Source organism: Anabas testudineus, chromosome 21 (assembly GCF_900324465.2).
Source record: "Anabas testudineus chromosome 21, fAnaTes1.2, whole genome shotgun sequence".
Classification (NCBI taxonomy): Eukaryota; Metazoa; Chordata; class Actinopteri; order Anabantiformes; family Anabantidae; genus Anabas; species Anabas testudineus.
The window spans coordinates 14,289-40,560 of NC_046629.1; the positions used below are offsets into that span (position 1 = coordinate 14,289).

Genomic DNA, 26,272 nt, shown 5'->3' on the forward strand with positions numbered 1-26,272 from the left:
GAAGGAAGTTCAGTTGCCACTTAACTTCCAGATAGAGTGTAGACAGTTAAACAACTATCCCAACCTGATCTCGAAACCTAACTCTGAACAACAACTATTAAATCTATTCAATACTGGATCAAAAAAAAAAAACTTTTTACTATTTATATACTATTCACTATTTTTTCAACTAACTAATTCACCTAACACCTACCCCTAAATCTGGGATGGTTCTTATTTGTCTCCATCAATGATGAATAATATGTAGTTTTAGCATTACAAGGACTTTTTTTTATATACCATTAAACTGTCTTTTCAGGAAAGATTCATCTAAATTAGGGGAACACCACCTCCTTTCCAGCTTAAGCTGTGGATTTGTGAACTGTAGCATGGAGCTATCTTCCTATGATTTACTACCTTCTTTTTCAGACGGGCAACAGTATCGAGTAATTTTCGGACTGAGCCTGCAGTAGTATCAACAAGATAGTCGACGTACTGAAGTTAGGATGACTGCTGTCTTCTTTGTTGGTACATGGTTCTGAAATACTACAATATAATAATAAAACTGGAATCATCTGCCTCCATTTAACCCTATCCTCTGCATCCTCTTCTGGCCTGTATCTGGCCTCTCTGACTTTATCTCGAAAACATCTGACAAGGGCTGTTCCTCTGATGGACTCATTCCTGATCCTGTCCACCCTTGTCACTTGCAAAGATAACCTCAACATCTTGAGCTCTGCTACCTCCAGCTCTGCCTTCTTTCTTTTCTTCAGTGCCACTGTCTAAAAACTGTACAACATCTGACCCGTTGACCCTAAGTACTCAAAGTCCTGCAGATTCTTTCCTTCTGCTTCCTGTAACCTTACTGTTCCACTTGGTTCCCCCTTATTCACACATATGTATTCTGTTTTGCTATGTCTAACCTTCATTCCTCTGCTTTCCAGAGAACACCTCCACCTCTCTAGATGTCCATTTCAATGAAACGGACATGTTCTTCCTGCTGCAGCCAGGTTTCAGTAAGACAAAATAAGACAAAATTTTGGCTCTCCACACCAAACCACTCAGTGGTCGGGGAAAGTCATTGAGATAAAATTTTTCCCATAACCTTAAACCAAAGACAAGAAGCATGGTATGCACAAACTTTTACTGATGATGAATATCTGCTCACTTCCTGATAAAAAGAATAGAGGGCTGTGTGCGCACAAGCAATGATTCTTCTCAGGTTACTGCCACCTACTGGAGCAACTTGTTAGTCCAGATTCATCTGCAGTGGATTTTTTTAAAGTGACTTAGCAGCTCTAGGACTGATAATAATAATAATAACATACCAATTAATTTACCCCCTTTGCTTGGACAGCTGCAGAAGATGACAGAGCTACTGTGGGGTTTTGATGTCTAGTTCAAGGACGCCTCAACATGTAGCCAGTAGAAACTACGAATCGAACAAGGAACCCTGGAGTTTATAGACTACTGCTCTACCAACTGAGCTAACTGCCACCCTGTGTCTTGACTGCCAGGATATATAACTAAAGTTTTGTTTAGTTTTTTTATTAAACTTAACAATCCAACTTTTATTGTTAATTACGCAAAGATTAATTACTGTTTGAACCACAGAATGCATAAAAGAAAGCTGCTCTCTCTCTGCAGATATTGCACTATAGTGACTAAACTAAAAAAGTCTCAGCTCTGAGAATAAGGTTAGATTTTTTTTTCAGGAAATGGGGAGGTTGCAGCACTCTAACTGTGAAAGACAGCAGATTTGAAGAAACCACGTGATGAATCACACTTCCTCTAACTGTCTCATCTCTACGTCTTACTTTTGTGTTCAGTAACAGACATGGCAGGTACAAGGTAAGATCACATAAAATAATTTGATTAAAAGTTGTCTTGGTTTCTGTTGGTGTCAAACCAAACAGGTTTCTCCACATTTTTACTTGTTTGTTTGATTTATTCGTCTGAAGGGCTACGCTCACCAATGTGTGGTAGATAAACTATAGACTGGCTGAACCTTTCTCAATGCTGATAAACTAAACTTAAATGACGTGTATGTGTATATGTGTAAACATGTATGTAAGCTAGAAATGTGATGGTTAAAGCTCTAGCTAGATCTTCTGGTTAGAGATTAAAATGTCTATTGTGTTGTTCACATAATGTAAAGGAGAAGAAAATAAGACTTCATGCATGACTGAAGTTTAACTTCCGTTGTTTTAATTTGCTTCCTGTTACTGAAGCTTTTAATGCTCATCATGTTATTTCAGGCTTAGTGTGATGACAGCTGTTGTACACACACTAGCGCACATTGTGGTTTTATTTCACAGACTCTGAAACATTTCCATCCCACAGAACTAGAGCGCTTTGTCTCAAAAATCTATCTAATGCCTATTGATAGAATTCTCCCTCATCTCTGTGGAACATCTCGAGAGCTCTCATATATTTGAGCAAAATTGTTCTTACTTTAACTTTTAAAAGTAGGTACGAATTTTGTCACCTGGACAATTTTGATGACTTAGGAATGATTTCCTTCAGAGATGCTCCTGACCCTTGTAGATTTATATGGCTCATTCCTACTTATCTAGCCTAATTATGTTTACATTTAGTCATCTGACAGACACTTCTATCCAAAGCAACTAAAAGTGAGGTACAAGGTACAAAACAAAGGCAGGGTAAGCGTAAGGAGGTCTTGCCTAAGGACCCCTACTGGAGGCTACCGCTGGAATTTGAATCCCAGTGTTCTACATGGAGGGTGACAATCTTACCACAGTATGTCAGATCAGTTTGATATAGCACCAGTTCATAACTAAAATCATCAAGACATTTTAAATTATAAGCATAAGTCTTCTGATATTATGGTATATAGAAAACCAAACAAATACCACTTGAGCAGCATTAGGTGACAGTCCAGAGAAAACTCCTTTCACTGAAGAAAGCAGAAGCACGCTGTTGAGAAAGTTTCGAGGGGGTTAAAGTTTGCTATGGGATGCTAATGATGAGTACTTCACAAACAGAGTAAAGAACTGAGGGAAATTATTGCATCTGGAGTCAGTACTCAACTCAGACAGGAACATGTTTTACATTTTTCACTTATGTCAGTTGATTGGATGAAATAATAGCTAGTTAAGCTCTTTACAGACTCACTCCTCTGATAGCTGGTGAAAATAATGGCATGTATAAATAAATTATCAGAGGTGCAGATGGTCATTAAGTTTAAATGTCCATCTGTGAATTAACTGAGAACACACTTCTTTCTTGCTGTCAGTAATTTAACTCTTCCTCTACAGGCAAATATCAGTATCTTGTCTTGGTAGTCTCACACTGAATCAGTATTTATTGACAGAAACCAAAAGCACACAATACTCAACAATGCTAGAAGCTAATTGGCCATATGCTTAAAAGATTAAAATTGTTTAAATAGTAATAGCTACTAAAATGCCAATGATAAAAAACAAAACAAATTAAACCGAGATATAATGAACAAAAGCTGCCCTTTCTAAAATAAAACTCTTGTGCAGCTTGTTAAAAGTCACAAACTGTTTTCATTTACCTTTTAGTTTCAGTGCAACAGTAGTTTCAAACCTTCAGAACAGAACCAGCAGTAGCATTCTTCTGCTTGTATCTAAAAGTTAACTTCTCTCCCTGCCTTAGGGTTAAGCTCTTTTATATGCTCAATGGCAATCTCTTCCAAGTAAGAGGGGAGCAAGGGCAAACAGAAAGGAAGAGGCAAGGCTAATGTCTGAATCCCATGGTGCATTCAAGGGCTGTTGCTCCGTCATAATAGAAAATGTGACTACAACTGATGCAGAAAGTTTCACCAAGTGGAATCACTATGGGAACACTTGCTGTAACCCACAAACTTACTAAGTGAATTGTGACACAAATAAAGTTAATATAAAGCAGATTACTACACATTTTCATAGCCGTGTTATTTTCTGTATATTTCTGACATACCAACATCTATCACCAGTCAGCCATAGCAATAACATCACATGGTGCTTTTGATGTTTTTCTGTGCATTGTGCTGTGTAGTTGCACACTGCTCACATTTTCCATGCTGACTCCTGTGCATCACCACAAAGGCAAAACTACCAAAGGCCAGACGTGCAAATACTGCATTTGCACAAAAATCCCATATACAAATTTTCCCACACAAACTGGTTATGTACAGTCTACATTCAGTGATATGCATTTGGTATTCACTGAGAACATCTGGATTTAAAATAAAAAAAACAGATGTGAGATGAAGGTTTTTACATTTATAAACATTGTCATGAAAATGTTTGGAAACACACAATTGTCATAAATATCTATTATTGGTTCTATTAAATTAAATTGTTTTATATAATCTACAAAACACAAAAAGGAATAATTACTTTTTAAGCACAAAATAATGGTTGAAACTATCAGTTAATGACCACTCCATCTCAAGCCACAGTGGCACTAAAGTGTTTTATTTTTACTGTATTTATTTAAAATGCAGGTTGCATGCGTAAATTTATCTTCTTTGGTTTTGTTACTTAATTGTGGAGCTGTGGTCTTTTGTTAAATCTAGTCTTTTTTAGATGAGGGTTCCCTGCTACTTGGTGGCACAAGGACAAATGTTGTGTAACCACAGTGAAGCAACCACAGTTGAAAACAGGAACCCAGACAGGAAAAAGTTAAATGCTTCTCTACATTCAACCTTAACTGAATGGTCACCCACAGAATAAAAAAAACACATAAATAACAAATGTTATGCAATAGTTTTGTTTATTTAACCACAGGAAACCTGTAATTTTATTCATAAACTTCCATCTTTAGGAAGATTAGCATGCTTATTTTCCTTATTGAAATCTGATTTTCTTTAAATTACTGATAAAAACAGATCTCAAAAAGGATAAATTGCCATATATCAAGAATCTAATACTTAAAATGTCTGACAAGACACTAAACTTGTCTGACATTGATGTGAGAAATGTGTAAAATATGTACACAGAGTGACACATGTAGTTTAAAATAGTTTATTGAGAACAAGAAAGGCTTACTGTGAAATCCAGGCAAGGAAACCAAGACGGATCCCACACCAGGTCAATAACAGGAACACAGACTTAAAATCCAGAAACTAACAGCATCTAAGAAACCACTGTTCACAAACAGGTTAACAGAAAGTCAGGTGGGATTGGTGTGTGTTCACTCAGAAAATATCTTGAACACTGGGAAAACACCTGATGAGCTAATGGTCCAATAGGAAAGAGGTGAGTGTGTTGAGGCAGAATTGGTGAATGGCTGATCCAAGGCAGGTGTGTATGTGGAGTGAAAGGAAAGGAGCAAAGAGGACATCTGGTGGCACAAAGAAGAATTGATGGATAAGTACACAACAGAAAAGAAACTAAACAGAAATGTAACTGTGACACAGTGGACATTTTGTGCCAAACTCTAAACCTTAACTCTAAACTCTCCTAAACAACTAAAGCTGGAGATAACCAGTATCTACAGAGCAGCAGAGAATAAAGAAAGATTTCAAATAATTTTCAGCTTGAAATTTCCATCTACATTTTGTCTTTGTCAGAAGATATGATGGATCATTTAATTGTGTGTTTTCACACTGTCAAGGAAAAATATTCTGAATAACTAAGTGAAAAGTTGACTTTGAACTTTTACAGAATCACAAACCTCCAGAGTGCCCCAAAACAGCCGCCACTAATTCAATCTCCTCAGCGAACCACACCAGGGCAGGGAGCTGTGCAGATGCGCATCAAGAGCTCACAGAACTCAGGAGACCGCCTAAGTCAGTCTAAATCCATGGTGCTGCAAGATGCAGATCTTCCTCAAAAACAAGTGCGTTGACATTAAAAAACCTCCATCGTGCAGAAAAACAAGTGCAGTTGTTAACTGATGGATTTTGTTTGTAGATCTCTAGGCATCGCAGGAATCAATCTCAGCACAATGTGGCTGTCACTGCTATGTTGGAACCATATGTGAGTATAAGAACATTTCTCCAAACACTGAAAAAACAACCATCCGCCTACTTCACTGCTATCTGAATCCGAAAAATATTCTTAATTCAAGCTCGATATTTAATTGCTGTGACTTTTCTTATTTTGTATAATTGTAATATTCATCAATTGACAAAGATGAATGTAAGTGCATATGGGTTTTATTAACAGAGAGAATGTTTATCTTTTTCTGAATTACATTAGTAAACATGTAACGCTTCCTTCACCCTCTAATAGAAGGACAGCGCCCTGAGCTCATAAACTTTACTTCCCCAAGTTAATTTATGAACACCCCTTTAAGTTTAAGCAACAACAGAATGAAATAAGTTAGTGTCAACCTATAGATCACCAAAACAACTATGTCCCCTAAATTATAGCAAAATCTATTTATTAAAAGAGAAAAAAAATAAAAAAGTACTTTTATTGAGCCAAATAAAATATCACCAGTTAGCTGTTACATAATTCACTGATACAGGTACTGCATTGAACCTTTGAAAATAGGTGTAAAATTCTTAATATATCTCACAGTCAAGAAACACAGTAACAAAAGTCTGTATTGAAATAAAAGAAAACGTTGATTAGTATGACTTTCTTATTTTAACTAAATTTTGTGGGCCCACACACACACACACACACACACACACACCAGCGACCCAATAGAAAACAGATAAGCAAAAATAAAAATACCCTACCCCATGTTGCAGGCCTCGTCGACGCTTGGGAACGTAGTGGCCAAAAACGTTTTAGCCTTTTTCACTCTAGCTGCAGAAATCAAAGTTGTAGTACTCACATACAGCCCGTGTCAATGTCCGTGTCCGTGTCCAGACGATCCAGCAGCAGTCCGTAGGTTAGCTCACAGCTAACGGCAGTGGGCAACAGGAGTCAGTTCATCGGGGAGGTGAACCGTGTCCTTCTCCCTCGTTGCCAGAGGAGCTGTCAGGCTTTCTCCTGGTCACATGGAGCGCTATCTGGATGGATGCTAATCAAACAACACCGTCCTCCTCAGCGTTGTTTGCAGGGTCGGTGCACGTTAAATCGGATACTTTACGTACTGTAGTCCACTGTGCTGTAGCAGGTGCAACAGTCGGAGTAACAAGCACAATATCTACCGTAAAAACTGTACTTTTCCTTCTAAATGTCTCTGTTTCTCTCGTTTACATTTTCTTTTCGAGCGCGAGCTCGCTTTCTCGCTGCTGACCCCTTGACCTCTCTCACTCCCGCCCCTTAGCCAATCACACTACAGAACCACTGTCATGACACTTCATTTTCCAATCACAATAACAGGATTAAACAGCATTAGTTGATCAAAGAACAAGCACGTTTTACATAGTACATTGCAACCAAACTACAATATACACTTTAACCCCAATGTAAAATATTTCTATTGACATCAATACCAAATGAAGAAATAAAGAAACTGAACACATCTGTAACATTTTTACAAAACAAAAGAACTGGTTATCCATAGTTTTGTAAACTTAACAAGTAATGTTATTTAGGTGCCTAAGATAGTAGTATAGGGGCTACAAACATTTAAGAATTAATTAAATTCAAATAATTTATATACAGTAACACCAAATTACATGTAAATCACCTCAAGGCACCTTACATGAGTACAGTAAGGCTAAGACCTTACATAATTATATAGAAGACCCAACAAAGCCACCTTGAGAAGCACTAGGAGACAGTGGAGAGGAAGAATAGACGAAACCTCCAGAAGAACAAGGCTCAGAGAGGGCGGCCATCTTTGATCCAAACTGGAAAAGTCAAAAACCAGTCCTGTTTGTTATTGTGTACCGTCCTCCTGTCCCTTACTCTGAGTTTTCCTCTGTACAGATTGATTGCCACAGGTAGAAAGGATCTCCTGTGGCGCTCTGTGGAACATTTAATGTTAATAAATCTTTGGCTGAACGTGCTCCTCTGTCCAACCAACACACTGTGCAGTGGGTGGGAGGGGTTGTCCAAGATTGAGAGGAGTTTGGACAGCAAGTCCATCACCAGCTCCTTTGTTTTGTTGATGTTCAGTTGCAGATGGTTGAGTCCACACCAGTCAACAAAACTGTCCACCACTCCACAGTACTCTGTGACATCTCCACCCTTAATACATCCTACAACTGCAGAGTCATCAGAGAACTTCTGAAGATGACAGGACTCTGAGTTGTACCTAAAGTCTGAGGGTGAAGAGGAATGGAGACAGAACTGTCCCCTGTGGAGCACCTGTGCTACAGATCACAGTGTCAGACACACAGTTCTGCAGGCGGACGTACTGTGGGCGGTTAGTGAGGTAGTCCATGATCCAGGAAGTTAGGGGAGTGTTGACTTGCATGTTTTTTTAATTTCTCTCCCAGCAGTGCAGGCCGGATGGTGTTGAATGCACTGGAGAAATCAAAAAACATGATCCTCACTAAGCCCCCAGGCTTGTCCAGGTGGGTGTAGGTGCGATGGAGAAGGTGTATGATGGCGTCATCCACTCCAATATAGGGGTTGGTAAGCAAACTGGAGGGGGTCAAGTGAGGGTTTAACCAGAGGTTGGAGAGACTCCAGGATCAGCCTCTCAAAAGCCTTCATGATGTGTGATGTCAGAGCCACTGGTCTGTAGTCATTGAGGACTCTGGGACGTGGTGTCTTATTCACAGGAACCAGGCAAGACTTTTTCCACCCTAGAGGAACTCTCTCCAGTTGCAGGCTGAGGTTGAAGATGTGTTGGAGAACAACACATAGCTAAAGAGCACAGGCTTTCAGCCTGTGAAATTGATCATTTAATAGTTTTTCCCCAAAACTCTCTTATCTGACCATTTTTTAATAACATTTGAATTTTTTTGTACTGAACCTTACTTCACTAAGAATAAATGTCACTACAGTAGATGTTTATCTGAAAGTGCTGTTGACAAATTTTAGGAACTGATTCCATCTTTTATTTCAGAGCCAATTAACAACACAGAGGAGGGCAGTCATTCTAACTTTACTCCTAAATATAAGGTGTACAATCAGCATTTGCATTTAATCCTTTTATTCAAAGTAACTAAAAAGTGAACACACACAGGCAGAAGATGGGTTTTAGTGTCTCATCCAGGGACAATTAGACAGAAAGACCTGGGCCAACGTTTCAACCACTGATCCTGCAGTTAGTGGATGACTTGCCCAACCTCCCATTATTATTGTGAACAATCTAAATGTTAACTAAATGTTTCCAGGTGGAGCTGAAAGGTGAAAACCTGAATGTGGCTAAAATCTCAGAGAGTGGAAAGAAGCAGAGGAAGAACTGGACGTCAATGTGGACCATGCTGACTGCAGACCAGCTGCTGTTTTATAAAGACAAACAACAAGAAACTAGTCAGGTACAAAATGTCTCAGCTCTACTGTGTTTTAACAGAGTTATCATGAGTCTGTCTAAAGAAGGTAATGTTTTTATTTTGTTCAGAAACCAGGAGCTAAGGCAGAAGTGGTGCAGCTGTGTGGAGCTGTTATCGAGTGGACAACAGAAAAATCAAGCAGGAAAAATGTCTTCCAGGTAACAATAAACACTTTAGATTGAACCTGGGTCTTGTGCCAGCGAGTGAGTTTAACTTTGTCTGGACTTCTTCGTATTTTCTGTCTTCACTGAAAGTTGAAGATCAACTCAATTCAATGCAATTCAATTCAATTCAATTCAATTCAGTTTTATTTGTATAGCGCCAATTCACAACAAATTTATCTCAAGGCACTTTAGAGTGCATCGTTTCAGACCTTACAGAGAATAATTATACAAAGAATGATACAGAAAACCCAACAATCCCATTTGAGCAAGCTTTAGGCAACAGTGGAGAGGAAAAACTCCCTTTAGAGGAAGAAACCTCCAGCAGAACCAGGCTCATAGTGGGCGGCCATCTGCTTTGACCGGTTGGGGTGAGTGGAAAGAGAAGAGAGAAAAGAACAGAAGGCTCAACAAAAACAACAAGCAGCAAGAATATTGGATAGGTCAACTGGATTCTGGAGATTTACAGCTCCAGGCCGAGGATACCTGCAGAATAGTACAGAGAGAAGGAGACAGAGAGGAGGAAGCACAACTACAGCAGAGAGGAGACATTTAGTCCTTTGCCAGATTTTTCCATCCTACCACAAACATCTCTTACAATTGGCACCTTAACCACCACAAACAGGCCCAGGTTGCCACATTTTAAGAAGCCCTGTCTTCGCCTCTCACAAAAGTTACACACTTGTCTCTCTTCTTCTGTTTCTGGCTAAAACCCATGAACGGACAGGACTTTAAACCAAATTTCAACTTTTCAATCTCTGAATACCCTCCTTCATGTCAACTGGTCTGGTCTATACAAGACCTTAAGTAGTATAGTTTTATTTGAAACCACGACAAAATTAACTTGCTCAATAAATGTTAAAAAGATCTGTATTCTTTTTTTTTTTTTTTTCTGAAAGATAATGTTCTGTCGTCAGAGATCATATTCAGATATCTACAGATAGGACTTTTATCTTTTTCCATCAATAATTTGACCTTTATCTGTTCCAGGTGACAACGAACACAGGAAGTGAGTACCTTCTCCAGGTTGATAGTTACTCCACCGCCAGCAAATGGTACGATACAGTGAGAAAGGCCATCGATTCATCAGTAAGAAGTCACTTCCTTTTAATGTCTTGCTTTTACCAATACTTTTCTGAATTGTTTTGTGGATTAGTGATTAGCAAACTTTATATCTGCTTTCTCAGAAACTTCAAATATCTTGTTTTAGCTTGATAGCAGTGCAAACCCAAAGACATCCAGTTTACTGTGATAGAAAACACAGAAAAACAGGAAAATACAGCATACAGGGGAATTCCATTTATTTCAAGATTTAATTCAATTCGATTTTATTTGTATAGCGCCAAAAGACAAAAGAAGTCATTTCAAGGCACTTTACAGTGTTTAAGGTTTAAGACCTTACAAAGTATAATTGTATAAAAAATATATATATAGAAAACCCAACTATCCCGTTCAAGCAAGCTTTAGGCAACAGTGGAGAGGAAAAACTCCCTTTAGAGGAAGAAACCTCCAGCAGAACCAGGCTTAGGATGGACGGCTATGCCTCAACCGGTTGGGGTGAGTGGAAAGAGAAGAGAGAAAAGAACAGCAGGCAACATAAACACTGGGCAGGTTGGTAGAACCAGCAACTGGCTCCAAGGAGGAGGATTCCTGCAGAAAGGTACAGAGAGGGAGACAGAGAGGAGGAAACACAACTACGGGAGAGAGAAAACACAAAGTTAATGACATGTAATGGTAGCAGTTGAATGGATAGAGGAGAGGAGAGAGGAGTGGAGCTCAGTGTATCAGTAGAGGTCCCCCAGCAGACTAACCTATAGCAGCAGAACTAAGAGATGGTTCAGAGTCACCTGATCCATCTCTAACTACAAACTTTCCTTTTTTATAAAGCTTAAAGTCTAGTCTTAAATGTAGAGAGGAACTGGGAGCTGGTTAACGTAGGAGAAATATGATCTCTCTTGCTAATTCCAGTCAGAACTCTGGCTGCAGCATTTTGGATTAACTGGAGGCTTTTTAATGAGTTATCGGGACATCCTATTAATAATGACTTACAATAGTCCAGTCTGAAGGTAACAAATGCATGGACTAGTTTTTTAGCATCACTTTGGGACAGGATTCTCCTAATTCTACCAATATTTCTCAGGTGGAAAAAGACACCTGTCTTTTTCCACCTACATTACAGTCTGCTAAATGACTGTAATGTAGGTGGAAAAAGACACTTCTAGAGATGTTTCTATGTATGATGTAAAGGACGTATCCTGGTCAAAGATAACTTAGAGGTTTCTCAAAGTATTACTTGAGGCCAATGCCAAGTCATCTAGGGTAAGAATGTGATTAGACAGTCTTTCTGAGATTTTTAAGACCTAACAAAATAACTTCTGTCTTGTCTGGATTTAGGAGAAGGAAATTGAAGGACATCCAGGCCTTTATGTCTTTTAAGCAGCTTGAAGTTTTATGAATTAATTAGATTCTTCTGGTTTCATAGATAAATATAGCTGGGTATCATTGGCATAGTAATGGAAATGTATTTCCTAATAATATTGCCTAAGGGGGGACATATATAGAGTAAAAAGAATTGGTCCAAGCACAGAACCCTGTGGTACTCCGTAACTAACTTTTGTGAGCATGGAAGACTCATCATTAACATGCACAAACTGGAATCTATCTGACAGGCATGGTTCAAACCAGCGTAGTGCTGTTTCTTTAGTCCCAATGACATGTTCCAGTCTGTGTAATAAAATGTTATGATCTATAGTGTTGAATGCAGCACTAAGAGCTAACAAGACGAGTATAGGGAGAAGTCTACTGTCTGATGCTAACAGAAAATTGTTAGTGACCTTTCCCAGTGCTGTTTCTGTCCTATGATGTACTCTATTAGCGATAAGGGGCAGATTGGATTTCGGTCTATAATTTACTAAAACCTGAGTCCAGAGTAGGCTTTTTTGAGTAGAGGTTTGACTACATCAACCCTAAATCCTAGGGTCTGTAGTCTGTTAGTAAAGTTGCTGATCAAAGGTAAAACATCTTTAAATAGTCCGCCGTTGTTGGCCGTTTATAGGAAGGATCTGATCAACTTTTTTCTCAAATATTTGTAAAGTAATTCATGAAGTTACTACTATTGATAGTTAAGGGGATACTAGCTCTTTGTCAGCATGGCTACAGTGCTGAAAAGAAACCTGGGGTTGTTCTTTTTTTCTTTCTATTAATGATGAATAACACGTGGTTCTTGTTTTACAGAGAACTTCTTATAATATTATTAAACTGCTTTGACAGGCAAGATTCATTTAAATTAGTGGAACGCCACCTCCTTTCCAGCTTACGTGATCCCTTCTTTAAGCTATGGATTTGAAAACTGTACCATGGAGCTACCTTCCTCTGATTCACTACCTTCTTTCTCAGAGACGCTGCCCTCCTCTGTGTTGTTACATGGCTCTGAAATAAAAGATGGAATCTTTATTAATCTTTATTAAATTTGTCAACAGCATTATCAGATAAAAACAGCAGTTCAGATAATAAAAACTCTGGTCTGCTCTCTGTTTTTAGAAAGAAAATCCATTTCTGTCATTGGTTCTATGCTTTTTTGTTCAGACTAAAGCAGATGGAGGTTTTCCTCTGAGGAGATCAAACAGCACAGACTACCTGCCCAGACACAGCTCCCTACCTGGATATGGATCCACCTCTAACACCAAACAGTGTAACCCAGTTCACAGACGCTCCATCAGTAAGGAACTGATTATTATTTTACAATAAGTATTTATATTATTCAATGTTTTATTTCATTCTATGTTTTTTTATACATACACACACACACACATATATATACATATACATATATATATATATATATATATATATATATATATATATATATATATATATATATATATATATATATATATATATATATGTGTGACTGTTGGAGGCTGCTTCCTTATTGTAAAAGTTTATTGTTGTTATGGATAGACACCTGGTGCCTCTAAGTTATTCTACTGCTTTTTGTCACGTAGATGTAGGTTTCTGCCACTGTCAACTTATCCCTCATCTGGGTTTTTTTTTTTTTTTTTTTTTTGAAATACCCTTTATTGCTCTGTGCTTCCTGTGCTCCTAGCTCCTAGATGTTGGTTTTCTGTTGTATGTCAGCTGCCAGATGCTTTGAATGTACCTCTGGATTATTATTATTATTATTTATAATAGTAGTAATAGGAGGAGGAAGAGCAGGAGTAGATGTAGTATTAGTAGTAATTTGTGACACATTGATTGATTAACCCTCATGAGCTGGAACAGACCAGAGTTAACAGAAGGAATATTGTACTTGTTTAAACACCATCCCACATGTACGGTAATGGTGCTGTGCACCTGCTGGAAATAGAAATAATGTGCAAGTTGTATTTTCTCCTGTGCTTAGAACTAATGTTTTTTGCAGACATGTTCAGCAGCTCAAAGCTGAAACACAGCACCTCAGACAGTGCTGACAAGAATGGAGTGAAGAACAGACTGAAGAAGTTCATCATCAGACGTCCGTCTATGAAGACGTTACAGGAGAAAGGCCTCATCAAAGGTTTCTGCTTTTTCTTTGTATTCCTTATGTAGCTTTAAGGTTGTAAAGCCTTTTATACGACTGTCATATTCTGCCTCCAAGATATTTAGGTTTTTGTTTCATTTAATTAATTATTGAAGCAGCTCACATTAGTGACTAGAAACCATATAATTTCCTTCATGTGTGATAGAGACTGTATCAGATGTATATGAACTTTTTCATTTACAAAATATCTGTTCATTTACGAAATATGTGTAAATGTTCTAAAGTCTTAACTGCAAGGGTTAAACCGTAATTCACACCCTAGTTTAAAATGTGGGCATTAAGAATCTTTATCACGTCATGATTTTTGTAAAATTAGTGGTTAAATATGGCTGACAGCAATTAAACCTGAGTCTGTGTCTTAGATCGAGTGTTCGGCTGCCACCTGTTGACTCTCTGTCAGCGTGAAGGAACCACAGTGCCCAAGTTTGTTCAGATCTGTGTGGATGCTGTTGACAAACGAGGTGTGTTCAACAAAAGCTGCTAATCACACTTTAAAAATCTTCACAAATTTATACGAGTGGTTTCTTTTCTGTCATCAAGCACAACCAACCAGAAAAAATCTGAACATGTGAATCGACTCATTAACATCAATTTCTGCTTTGTTTTCAATGCTGTTTAATAAATTCTGTTTGTGTTTTCAGGTCTTGAAGTTGATGGGATCTACAGAGTCAGTGGAAATCTGGCAACAATCCAGAAACTTCGCTTCCTTGTTGATCAAGGTCAGTTCAACACAAACCTTTTCTCACTCCAAATGTCATTATCACAACTCAGTTTCCTATAAACCACTGATGTAAACTACAGCTGCAGCCCCACGTTCCTTTTAAATTTCCTCAAAACCCCAGCATTACTGTCAAGACAAAACCTGCAGGAGCTAAGGAGGATGTTCCGATTCATAATTCAGAGGAGGCAGAAAGGAATCTGTGTGATCCGTGCGGATCTGTTAGCAGTAAAAGAAAATGCATTTTAAGAAACTGAGGGACTTTGTTGTCTCCTAGATTTGATAGAGGACCAAATTCAGCAACAGATAACTACACTCACTGAAAACATTGTCTGTCATTGTTGGTGTTGAAAATTGAGTGAACAGAGAATTTAGAGGATATTAAAATAACTGAATCAAGCTCTAGCTACACTGTCTTTCAGGCTGCAGTTTGGCAGGATGCATCCAAAAAACTATCATGTCACCATCATTAGGGGAAATGTATGTCCATGAAAGTCTGTAAATGATCCATAAAAAGAGCTGCTGGACCAATGAGAGAGATTAAGGCAGGGGAAGAGTGTAACAGAAAGCACATGGCAAAATACAAAGTAGCAACAAAATGTAAAAAAATGAATAAGTTAATAAAAATTAAAAAAAGAACAAAAGAACTAAAGAAGCAGGCAAAAACTCACGACTGACATATCCAAGGTCCACAATCCGAAATCTGTATCCAGGTAAAGAGTCCAAAGTCAACGAGCCAGGCAGACAGGAATGTCAAAGGCGTTTAGGTGGGAAAGCTGGGATCCTGGACACTATGGACAGCGAGAAAAACAAATAAAAAAAACAAAACAGAAAACAGTGACAGGATCATAACATGATTTTGAACCCAAATGTCTTCTTTAAACAGCAGTAGAAAAAAACAAATTAGCTGTATTGTTTCACTACTTCTAGAGGGAGATTGTAGAAAGCCATTCTACATAATTACACTGAGAACAGGTCTATTGTCAAGGTTGAATACACTTTTCGAAGTTAGTATTTAGCTTTAGTTATCTACTTTGTGTTGCAGAAAGAATAGCTATGGTACACCCAGTTATTCTAAGGTACACTCAGTCTTTTCTTTTCAACTGGTTACACTAGTGCTAGAAATTGTTTTTGTTTGATTAGAATCCTAATGTCTCTAAATGAAACCCTGTGATGTAATATTTATCTCAGTCTGGCCTCTCTGACTTTGTCACTAACACAGGCAACGTGAGCCGTCCTCTCTGATGTGCTTGTTCCTTATTCTGTCTAACCTCGTCACTCCTAAGGAGAACCTCAACATCTTCATCTCTGCTACCTCCATCTCAGTCTCTTGTCTCTTTCTCACTGATACCATCTCTAACCCATAGAGCAGAGCTGGTCTCACCACTGTCTTGTACACCTTTCCTTTGAGTCTTGCTGACACTCTTCTGTCACACAACACTCCTGACACTTTCCTCCACCCACTCCAACCTGCCTGCACTCGCCTCTTTACCTCTTTTCCCCAAGTGCTTAAACTACTGCACCTTCTTCACCTCAGCCCCCTGTAACCTAACGGTTCTACCTTGATCAGTCTCATTTAGACAAATGTATTCTGTCTTACTTCGACTGACCTTCATGCCTCTTCTTTCCAGAGCAAACCTCCACCTCTCTAGCTATTCCTCTACCTGCTCTCTACTCACACTGCAAATCACAATGTCCAAGCAAACATTAATATGACAAAAGGCTAAAAAGGCAAAGGCAATAGTAGGGGTCCTTAGGCAAGACCCTGCCTACCATTGTACCCTACTTGTAAGTCTCTTTGGATAAAAGCATCTGCTGTGTAAAGACTAAGAAGCATTGTAAATAAGGAATAACAAGGGTACACTGAGGAACTAAAGAAACAGAAATAAACAATTATAATCATACCAATAATTCAGTTAACAGAAAACAAGCTGGATCCATGGCTAGGTGAGCAGGCTGTAGGGTGAGGAGCAATTTGTACTTGGCAAAGGTGCTGAAGTGCTGACATGAGGATCTTGGTAAGGAGTGACAAAAGACAGTCTGTGTGCAAAAGTACTCTGGCCTGATCAGCTGATTAGTTGCAGAGGTGTGTTAAGTGGCAAGGAGATTAAGTGAACAAAAGAGTGGTGGATGAACAGGGGAGTGAGAGTGTGCGTGCAGCACACAACTAGAAACGGGAAAAAAATCAAGGAAGAACCTGAATATACCACAGCACACTGGTGGTTAGTACTGTGGTTAAAAACGTACTGTAAAAGACCTGATCTGAGCTCAGCCCAGCAGACAGACTGAAAAACAGATTCTCCAGTGCACATATTCTTAAAGGATTGTCAGTAAACATCAAAGAAAATATTAAATGTTTGTTCTGGTCTTTCCAACTAGAGGAGGAACTAGACCTGGACCACAGTCAGTGGGAGGACATTCATGTTGTCACTGGAGCCCTGAAGATGTTTTTCCGTGAACTGCCAGAGCCTCTTTTCCCCTTCAGGTTCTTCCAGCCATTCGTGGACGCTGTCAGTAAGTATATCCACCACTAAACACATACTGTCACTATTTTACTACAGATTTCATCCTGTTTCTACCTTTAAGAAAGAATGGTTGAAAGTTCCTCCTGAACATCGTGCAGGTCCAATCCTCTGTTACAGCGAGTTGAGGTTATTGCAGCCAAAGATGGTTTCATTAGTTATTAAACATTGTTTCACTTACTTTTTCCACTATCACTGAGTGTTTATTGTGTGTGTTAAAAAAAATACATGGACTGGTAAAAGTATTGTGTTTGTTGACAGTTGACAGTTGCAAGAAAAAGTATGTGAACCCTTTGGGATTACGTGGGGTTTTGCATGCAAGTGAGCATAAAATGTGCTCTGATCTTCATCTAAGTCACAACAATAGAAAAACATGTTATATTATATGTTTTCATGTTTTTATTGAACATAACATGTAAACATTCACAGTGCAGGGTGGAAAAAGTATGTGAACCCCTAGCCTAATGACCTCTCCAGTCAGTGTGATGATATTGGACGTGTTGCTGAAAGCTGTGCTGCCCTTTAAAAACACACACCAGTTGTGTGTTAGAGCACATTTTATGACCAATTCATGCAAAACTCCATGTAATCCCAATCCCAATCACATACTTTTTCTTGCAACTGTACATATGTATCACTACACTGTACAAACAACCCACAACCTTTTAAATGTTCAACAAGACTACTATTAATCTCTATTCTAGGTACTCTATTGTACCTGAACACTCAACTGTTTCTGTTTCTTTGACCAGAAATTAAAGAATCCAAACATAAAATTCAGACTGTGAAGAAACTGATCCAGGAGTTGCCCAAACCAAACCAGGACACCATGAAGCTGCTCTTCAGCCACCTGCACAGGTACAGGTACACCTACAGACACCTGAACAATATTTTAAGTGTAAAATGAAATCACCTTGACAAAAATAAGTTCAAATGTTGTTTCCTTAGACATTTGGAAAACATCTGTTGCACACATATTATCAAACTAGACTTACCACATTGTGGTTGTTTGCCTCCACTAATCAGTGACGTTGTTTACATGCATACCTGTCTAACTCCCAGTCTAATAATGTTTTGCATGAGTCCAAGTGGATGTTTGTCAGATGTAATGAAATTCCTTCCAGGCAATTCTGAGATATAGCATAGATGAGGATGGCACACACAAGATCATAGTGACCTTAGACCTTTGACAATGAAATTCTAATCAGTTCATCACTGAGTCCAAGTTAACTGTGCCAAATTGGAAGGAATTTCCTGCCGAAAACATAATGCCCCTCAGCCGTCTTTCACACACGCTGAGGCATAACAACATATCTACTGAGGTCTGCTTTTGGCTGCTCCCTTTAGGGGTCTTGCATACTGGATCATTCGTCTCCATCTCTGTTCTCTGTGTCTTCCTCTGTCACACCAACTTCTTACATATCCTCCTTCACCACATGCATAAACGTCCTCTTTGTTCTTTCTCTTCTCCAATGTCAGTCATCGTAAGCATTCTTTACACCCTCATCTGCATCTGACCAAACCATCTAAGTCTCCCCTCTCTTACTTTGCCTCTGAATTGTCATACCTGGGCTGTCCCTCTAATATATAAATTCATAATCCCATTCCATTCTCGTCACTCCTAACAAAAAATATTAGCAACCTCAACTCCTGTCACCTCCAGCTCATCAACATAGTTGGTCTCACTATCTTGTAAACATTCCTTTTCACTCTTGTAGATACCCTTTTATCACAGATCACTCCTGACACAAATATCTGACAGTCAACTCAATATTGTTGTGTTTGAACAAAAGAAGGTATTTAAATATGTCAACCTGACATTTGTGCTTCTCCATTAAATGATCCATTATTTAAGCGGTTAATTATTATATAGATTAGTTAATTGCATCAGCATCATCCCCACTAAATCTGAAACCTGGGATCATTGATGATCAGCTGAGATTTACCGACCACATCTTCTCTGTCTCCACATCGTGCACATTTGCCCTTTTCAACATCAGAAGGATCAGACTCTACCTTTCAGGATACACAACCCAACTTATTGTCCAGGCTCTGATCATATCACCTCACCTCAAATGATCCCCAAAAATGGGGGTCTGTTTTCAGTTGTTTAGATACTGTATATATTCTTAATGCATGTTGGTGTGAGGGTTATAGATTTTATAATCCCTCAATGTTTCCAATTAAGTTTTATTCCTCTGGTGTTTTTCAGGGTCCTGGCCTTTTCCAGGAAGAACCTGATGTCCACTCAAGGCATTGGTATTGTGTTTGGCCCTACACTGATGTGGCCTGAACTTGATGCAGGGAACATGGCTGTAAACATGGTCTACCAGAACCAGATTGTGGAATTCATCCTCATTGAAAGCCAGGAGATCTTCAACCTGAACAGGAAGTAAATGGACTGGATCATCTGATGGACTGACACCACAGCCAGCAATAACTAAATTACCTAGGATATTTTATGTATTAAATAAAAAGCAGAAGCTTTGCCTAGATGGAACTGCGCTGTATAAAAATAAATGTATGGACTGATAGCAAATATTGAATATTATGTCTTTAATCATTGCAGATCCAAAATCTATTATTCATTGAATTGATGTTATTAACTTACGGATGTACCTCATAGATAAGCATGGTGTCAACACTGCTGTCACTTGCTAACAGAAGTGTTTGGCTTTTAGGTTGATGTCTGTAGAAATTCTCATGGTCGGGAGCGGTTGTAGTGTCCTTAAGCAGACCTAGATACATCTAGAAGAAACTGGTTGGAGCATCTAACAGAGCCTTGTGGTTCTTGAGGATGTAAATGTTCTGAAATATGAAGGTGCCAGAACATGCAAATAATAATTTAAAAATAATCCAGTAGCGCACAGGGAGCCATTGGAGCTAAGCGAGAACTAGATGACAGTGAAAACATTGCTGGCTCCCTGCAGAGAACTGGTTTTAATGTGACCATACCAAGGCCCATATAATGCCACAGGCAGTGGGAACTATGTCAAGATACAGTAAATCTAAAATCATCTCAGTTTACTGACATTACAAGCCAGAAAACAGAACATTACAATAATCCGGTCTGGATGACACAAAGGTGTGAATTCTCATCTACTATGAACAAAAAAGGTTAAATTTTAGCTATGTTACATAGGTGAAGGAAAAGAATGCCTAATGTTGTGCTACTATTACCTCTACAGACATCTACCCTTGTGGTCTAACATTGATCCATCCATTACCCCTTACCCTAACCGCTTCTCCTCTCAAGAATTGCAGGATTGCTGGTGCCTATCCCAGCTGTCATTGGGTGTGAGGTGGGGTTACGCCTGAACAGTCGCCAGCCTATCAGGGCTGTCATACAGAGACAGACAAACACTTACACTCACATTCACATCTACTGACAAGTTAGTTACTTGAGTGTAGGGAAGAATTTCACTTTAATTTTTCACATGCCCAGCTTCAAGCACTCCTCAACAATGTATTACTGTTCTGCTAGTTGCCTGTCTTGGTGTAGGAGTAGGGTAAAGGATTTCGTTTTCAAAGGGGACTCTGTAAAGACCTCTAAATTTATGGATCTTATGAGGTTGGGAGAAGCATTCGGCTCCTGCAATACTGATAGTAGTATGAAGGAGTTCCTGCATTAGGCAGCAGGAGCATAGCTAAAACTGACCCCACCACTGAAGGAGCAGCTTATAGTGCTGTTGTATAGCATCTGTGTGGGGTTTCTGACCCAGGTCACGGGTGAGGCAGACATCGCCAGTGTAGTAGATTGGTGTGGCAAGGAATGTGGTCATGTGGGTTGATGTCCCCTGACTGGTGACTGGGAATTCTTCCCAACAGAAAGAAACCTTCAGAGGAACCAGATTCATCAGGGAACCCATCCTCATTTGGGTGATTATATGCTATGTGTTAGGCAGTAGGCAGTTCAGTAAAATAGTTAATGTCTTTAAGTTAATGTGGAGTCCATTTAGTTATTGTAGGCTCTGATAGACTTGTAGGAAATTCCAGTCCTGGGCTATCGAGCGTTGAGTTGAGACCTCAGAGAAACAGCTGCTGACGTCTGCCGAGGCCAGAACCGTCTTCTTGGTAGCGTGGAACCAACCCCAGTAACTACACCCAACCCATAGGGACCACACAGGGCATCCAAGCAACGACATCTCCGACCAGAAGTTGGGCACCAGGACGAGTCAGACAGGTACAGAGGGCGAAGGGTGGAACGACGTGTAGCTCGACAAAGAGACAGGAAGAGGGAAAGAAAGAGGAGAGGGGAGAGCAGAAGAGGAGAGATAACAGTTAGGTGTGATCACAGATAATGTATGAGGTGGATGTATATTTAGTGTAGAGTGCAGAGTATTACATAAACTTTTACTTTGGTTTACAGTGTTTCATTTACATTATTAGCCCATGTAAACATGTAATAACTTTAATTAGATTTACCTTTAACTTTCTGTGAATTAACTACACTTTTTAGTGTTATGTATCATTACTTTGACTTTTAAAGTGTTTCATTTCATGTACTTCATTTACAATCACATTTGGCCATTATTATATTAGATTTTTTTTTTATTTCTACTTGTAAGTGTAAGAGAATTTATTCTTATTAATTTTACTGGGTCTACATACTACAGTATTTTTATATAAATATATGCCAACAGTGAAGGTGAGCACAAGGCAATGCAACTAGTGCTAGTCAGGGAATCCAAATTGACAACCAAAACCAAAAATATTGTTAAGAGAAGCTTAGTAAAATTAAAAACAAGCAGCAGGGGGGTTACCAGAAAAAACAACAACAAAACAAATCACTGCGAATGCAGGTAAAAGCTCCACAAATCCCATGATACTGAGGTCCGAGATCCAAGATCCAAAGGGGTATCCAGCGAGCCAGTTCCAAGTCTCAGGTAAACAGAGTTGTCCAAGGGCATCCAGACAGGCAGGTCTAGAGAGGCAAGCAGACATACAAAAAAAGGCAAGAGACAAAAACTTAGACTTTTTGAAGGGGCAGAGGCAAAGGCAAGTTCCGGGTCCAAAAAACTGGTCATTCACGAGTCTAGAACCAAGTAGGATACAACAAGGCTGGAGAGTACAGTGAGTCTAACAATATGGCAGGAAAGTGGTGAACAAAGTGGTGCTTAAAAAGGAAGAACAGTACACAGATGAAATCAATAAACATAAATAGTAAAGCTGGGTGAGACTGGGAGGGAAAAAAATAAAGGCACAGGACGGGAAGGGGAACTGGAATAATTCCAGTAACCATTTATTTTATCCCCAAAATCACATTTATCACAAGTATACAATCAGTTATTACAGATACTATTACTATAGGGAAACAAAATTAATTAACATTGGAGTTGAAGTGATCTGGATTATATCCACTCACCACTGTGTTACTGTCCAAACATTTCATCATCTTAGGACTTAGTCGACACACTGCATGAAACACAACGACCGTTTAATACGACATGAGGCCCCAGACACACAAACGCTGTTGCTCTCACACTGTACTTATTCATCAGCAGCTCAACGCTGTAGAAGTATTAACACAGAAGTGCCCAAACAATACCGCACCAACACAGAAGAAATCCAGAAATTACATCCATCAAAATGTTCTGTGATAATTCTAAAAAAACAAACATTCAATGCAAGAACATTTTAAAAATGTTAATTTTGAATATTAGGAATGATAAATTCTTCTTGAGACAGTGGGTTACATAAAATTTTGTTTTTAATTATTTGATAATTTATTTAACTTTATTATTATTTTAATGTTATAATAAAAATGTCAAATTATTATGAAGAATATGAGATTCCGCTTCTTATGAATGATACACAGCAACAAGAAAGTATAAATATTGACAGAAGATTCAAATTTTACCTTAAAATGTATTTTAAGGTAAAATTGTGAAAGCTGCAGTATTGATTATAGCTTACTACACAACTTATAAAGAGATGACTTTATGTCTTTATGACTTTATTCATCCCCTTGGAGAAATCCTTGTGGACAGGCGGCAACATTTAAGGTGCCGAGGGTTCAATGTCAGTGTCCTGTGAAGGGACACTTGCAGCCAGGAGGAGCCGTGAGTTGAACCACTAACAATGGGGTTCATGAGCATATTTTATTGTAAATGTTATTTTTTTGTAAAAATAAATCTTTGTTCTCTAAATTTTGACTTCACTGCAGACATTTGACTCTTTAAGACTCTATTTCCCTTATTATGAGTTTTTCATCATTTTTATTTCATGTCAGTCTCCCAGCAGGAACATTTTTTATGTTGTTATTTAGGGTTAGGGTTAGGCTTAGTATTAGTGTTAACTGTTCATCTGTTTATGTGGAATTTATTCTTTCTGCAGAGGAAATTATTTTTTATATCTTTGTTTCTGAGCATGAAATTAGTTGATCCAGAAATAGGACCAGAAAAGATGACATTTACAGTAGAGTTATGTACAAGTTCAGCAAATGTCATTTTTAATTTATCTTTACTTTTCATGATTCACAAACCTTTTGTTTTGTCATAACAAAAGAATCAATAAGAGAATGAAACACATTAGTTTACATTATTGTACGTTATTGGTTCAATTACCTTGAGTTAGAAATTAACTTAAAATTGTTTTTGAATTTACTTGTTGAGTAATGTTAATTGAACTTGGAGGAGGTAAGAGGACTTGGAGCTAGTGCTAAATTTCAAACCAGTTCTTTGCATTTTAACAGCCAAATAACAGAATTTCAGCCAGGAAAACTGGTTCTAGACAGGCTCCAACTTTTTGCAGGTGTAGAACTATAGATACATACATGTAGATGCTGCATCAAGGCTTCTGAAATGCATCTACCTTGCCACCATGTCAAATAAGGACTCTATTCTGAAGTTCAAGTAATAGAAAACGCCGTTTGTAATTTTTTGATGCTCTGAAGAAACAAAAAGGCAAAGCAAAGCAATGAGGAATATTTTTTCACAGGTAAGAAGTGATCTTAGAATATTTTACTGTTATGAACATATTGAATTTGATATAGAACATCAAGATAAGTAATAGGTGACAATGAATATTAAGTTAAGCTGTCAGATGAAGAAAACAGCTTTAGTGTTTTATGTAAAAATAACATGTTGAAATGTATATTTATCCACCAGAGATGTCTCTGTGGTTTGTAGTGTTACATATTGCTAGTATGGACCCCCTACATTAGTTTAAAGTGTTTCCTTAGGTGTTTCATGACACTAATGTGATATAGTATATATTATGTAGGAATTGAAATGTGAGCTACAAATAACTCACTTATGATACATTTTTGTTCATAGCTTGTGTCATAAATATATTTCTGGCAAACAAACCCCACTGCTGAACAATTGCCTGTAAAATCAGTGGGTTACGATAATGTAATTTGTAGATAAACTTTGCCTCCATACATATACATGCATCAAAAGGTGTGAATTCCCTAATTCATCATGGCGGCCAAGTTGACAGAAGCCAGTCAGGTTGCATCTAGGTGTATATAACCATTGTCTAGAACTAAAAACCAATTGCATCGGGGCTGGTGGCTGGAAAATCATGACTCATGGCTCAACTAAAGCTCTGTTGAAAGGATACAAATTAGTGCATCATTTATTAGTTGAACTGCAGTGTGATTGATAAAACTGAGTTAATACTGTTGGTGAGCTACCTGCTAAAATTAATTAATAATTAACAATGGCTAGCAATAACAGACAACGTTTCTTTTTAACAACGATCAAAATGTAACGTAATTATTCTACATAGTGATCACAATGAGCAGCACATTTGTGTTGGTTCTACAATGGCTCCCTATCCTGTGGAAAAGAAAACCGGTTCTTAGACACTTTCCAACCAGCACTGGCACCAGCCTAGAACTAGCATCACATTTATATTGGTCAAAAAGGGATATGTCACAGAAAGAAACAACAGTCAGGGCAAGAAAGAAAGCACTTGCTGGTAGTTAAGGTGGGTAGTGGAAGTGAAGAGTCTGGTCCCAGTAAAGGCAGAGTGGTGAGAATAGGACAGTTCAAAAATCCACAGAAGAGATCCACAGAAAAGGAAACTGATCCAAAGTCCTGTACTACCTGTGAAGACAGGAAGTGAGAAAACTTTATCAAACTGCCAGATGTTAGCAAATTGGTTTTATTCAGGGTTTCTGCATTACCTGAACTGAAACCGAAACCCTTCTGACCCCAGAAATCAAGGTTGGCACTCACAACAGTGCCATACCATACCACTAAAAATGAGTGATCACAAGATATTCGGCAACTAGAAAAATATGATGCAGCAAAGATGTCTTTTGTCCTTCACAAACTTCAATCAGCATTGATTACACAAACTCCTGTACTATTCAGGAACAAGGAATTCTGCAGTGTTGTTAATGTAACTGATGAGGTTAGACACACATCTGTGCCATCAGAGAATGAAGAATTTTTTTTGGCTTTTTCTTTTAATAGATAGTGTTGATAAGAGACAGACAGGACACATGAGGGAAGACAAGGGGAGATTTATATGCAGGAAAGCAAAGGTCCCCAGCAAGACTGAAACCAGGGATGATGTGGTTACATGGCATACGCTTTAACCATTCAGATACCAAGGTGCTCCTGAGAAAGTAGACTTTTGTCAACACTAAGCAGTACCAGTACGGGGTGGCTGTGGCTCAATAGGTAGAGCAGTTGACTGCCAATCATAGGATTGGTGGTTCGATTCCCGGCTGCCACGCCACATGCCAAAGTGTCCTTGGGCAAGATACTGAACCCCTAGTTGCCCCCGGTGAGTCAGGTCAGCTGCATAGCAGCTCTGCCATCGGTGTGTGAATGTGTGTGTGCTTGTGCGTGTGAATGGGTGAATGAGAAGCAGTGTAAAGCGCTTTGAGTGCCTGCTAGGTAGAAAAGCGCTATATAAGTGCGGACCATTTACCATTTACCATTTACCAGAGCATCAATGTTCATATTTCTGCTCAAAATAATTAAGGGACACTTAAATGAAAAACAGATTTTGAGGAAAGAATTATTGAAGTTG

General features: G+C 38.6%; 2 protein-coding genes across 3 annotated transcripts in view; one reads left to right on the forward strand and one right to left on the reverse strand.

Moving 5' to 3' along the window:
- Positions 1-1,726: 1,726 nt before the first annotated feature.
- Positions 1,727-19,813, forward strand: arhgap15 (Rho GTPase activating protein 15). The gene is made up of 13 exons (XM_026376001.1): positions 1,727-1,830; positions 5,616-5,790; positions 5,865-5,930; positions 9,143-9,286; positions 9,370-9,459; positions 10,453-10,551; positions 13,048-13,180; positions 13,883-14,017; positions 14,404-14,502; positions 14,683-14,760; positions 17,139-17,273; positions 18,034-18,139; positions 19,494-19,813. Exons 1-13 carry the CDS (start codon positions 1,817-1,819, stop codon positions 19,675-19,677), a joined length of 1,458 nt encoding a protein of 485 aa, XP_026231786.1. The 5' UTR covers positions 1,727-1,816; the 3' UTR covers positions 19,678-19,813.
- A 136-nt stretch (positions 19,814-19,949) lies between these two features.
- LOC113172917 (kinesin heavy chain-like) overlaps positions 19,950-26,272 on the reverse strand; it is a 31,789-nt gene continuing 25,466 nt past the window's right edge. The window contains exon 26 of one of the 2 annotated variants that reach the window (XM_026376000.1): positions 19,950-22,205. The gene's annotated coding sequence lies outside the window, so the exon portion shown is untranslated. Of the gene's footprint in view, positions 25,336-26,272 lie in introns of both variants that reach the window. The other variant, XM_026375999.1, reaches the window with a different exon arrangement.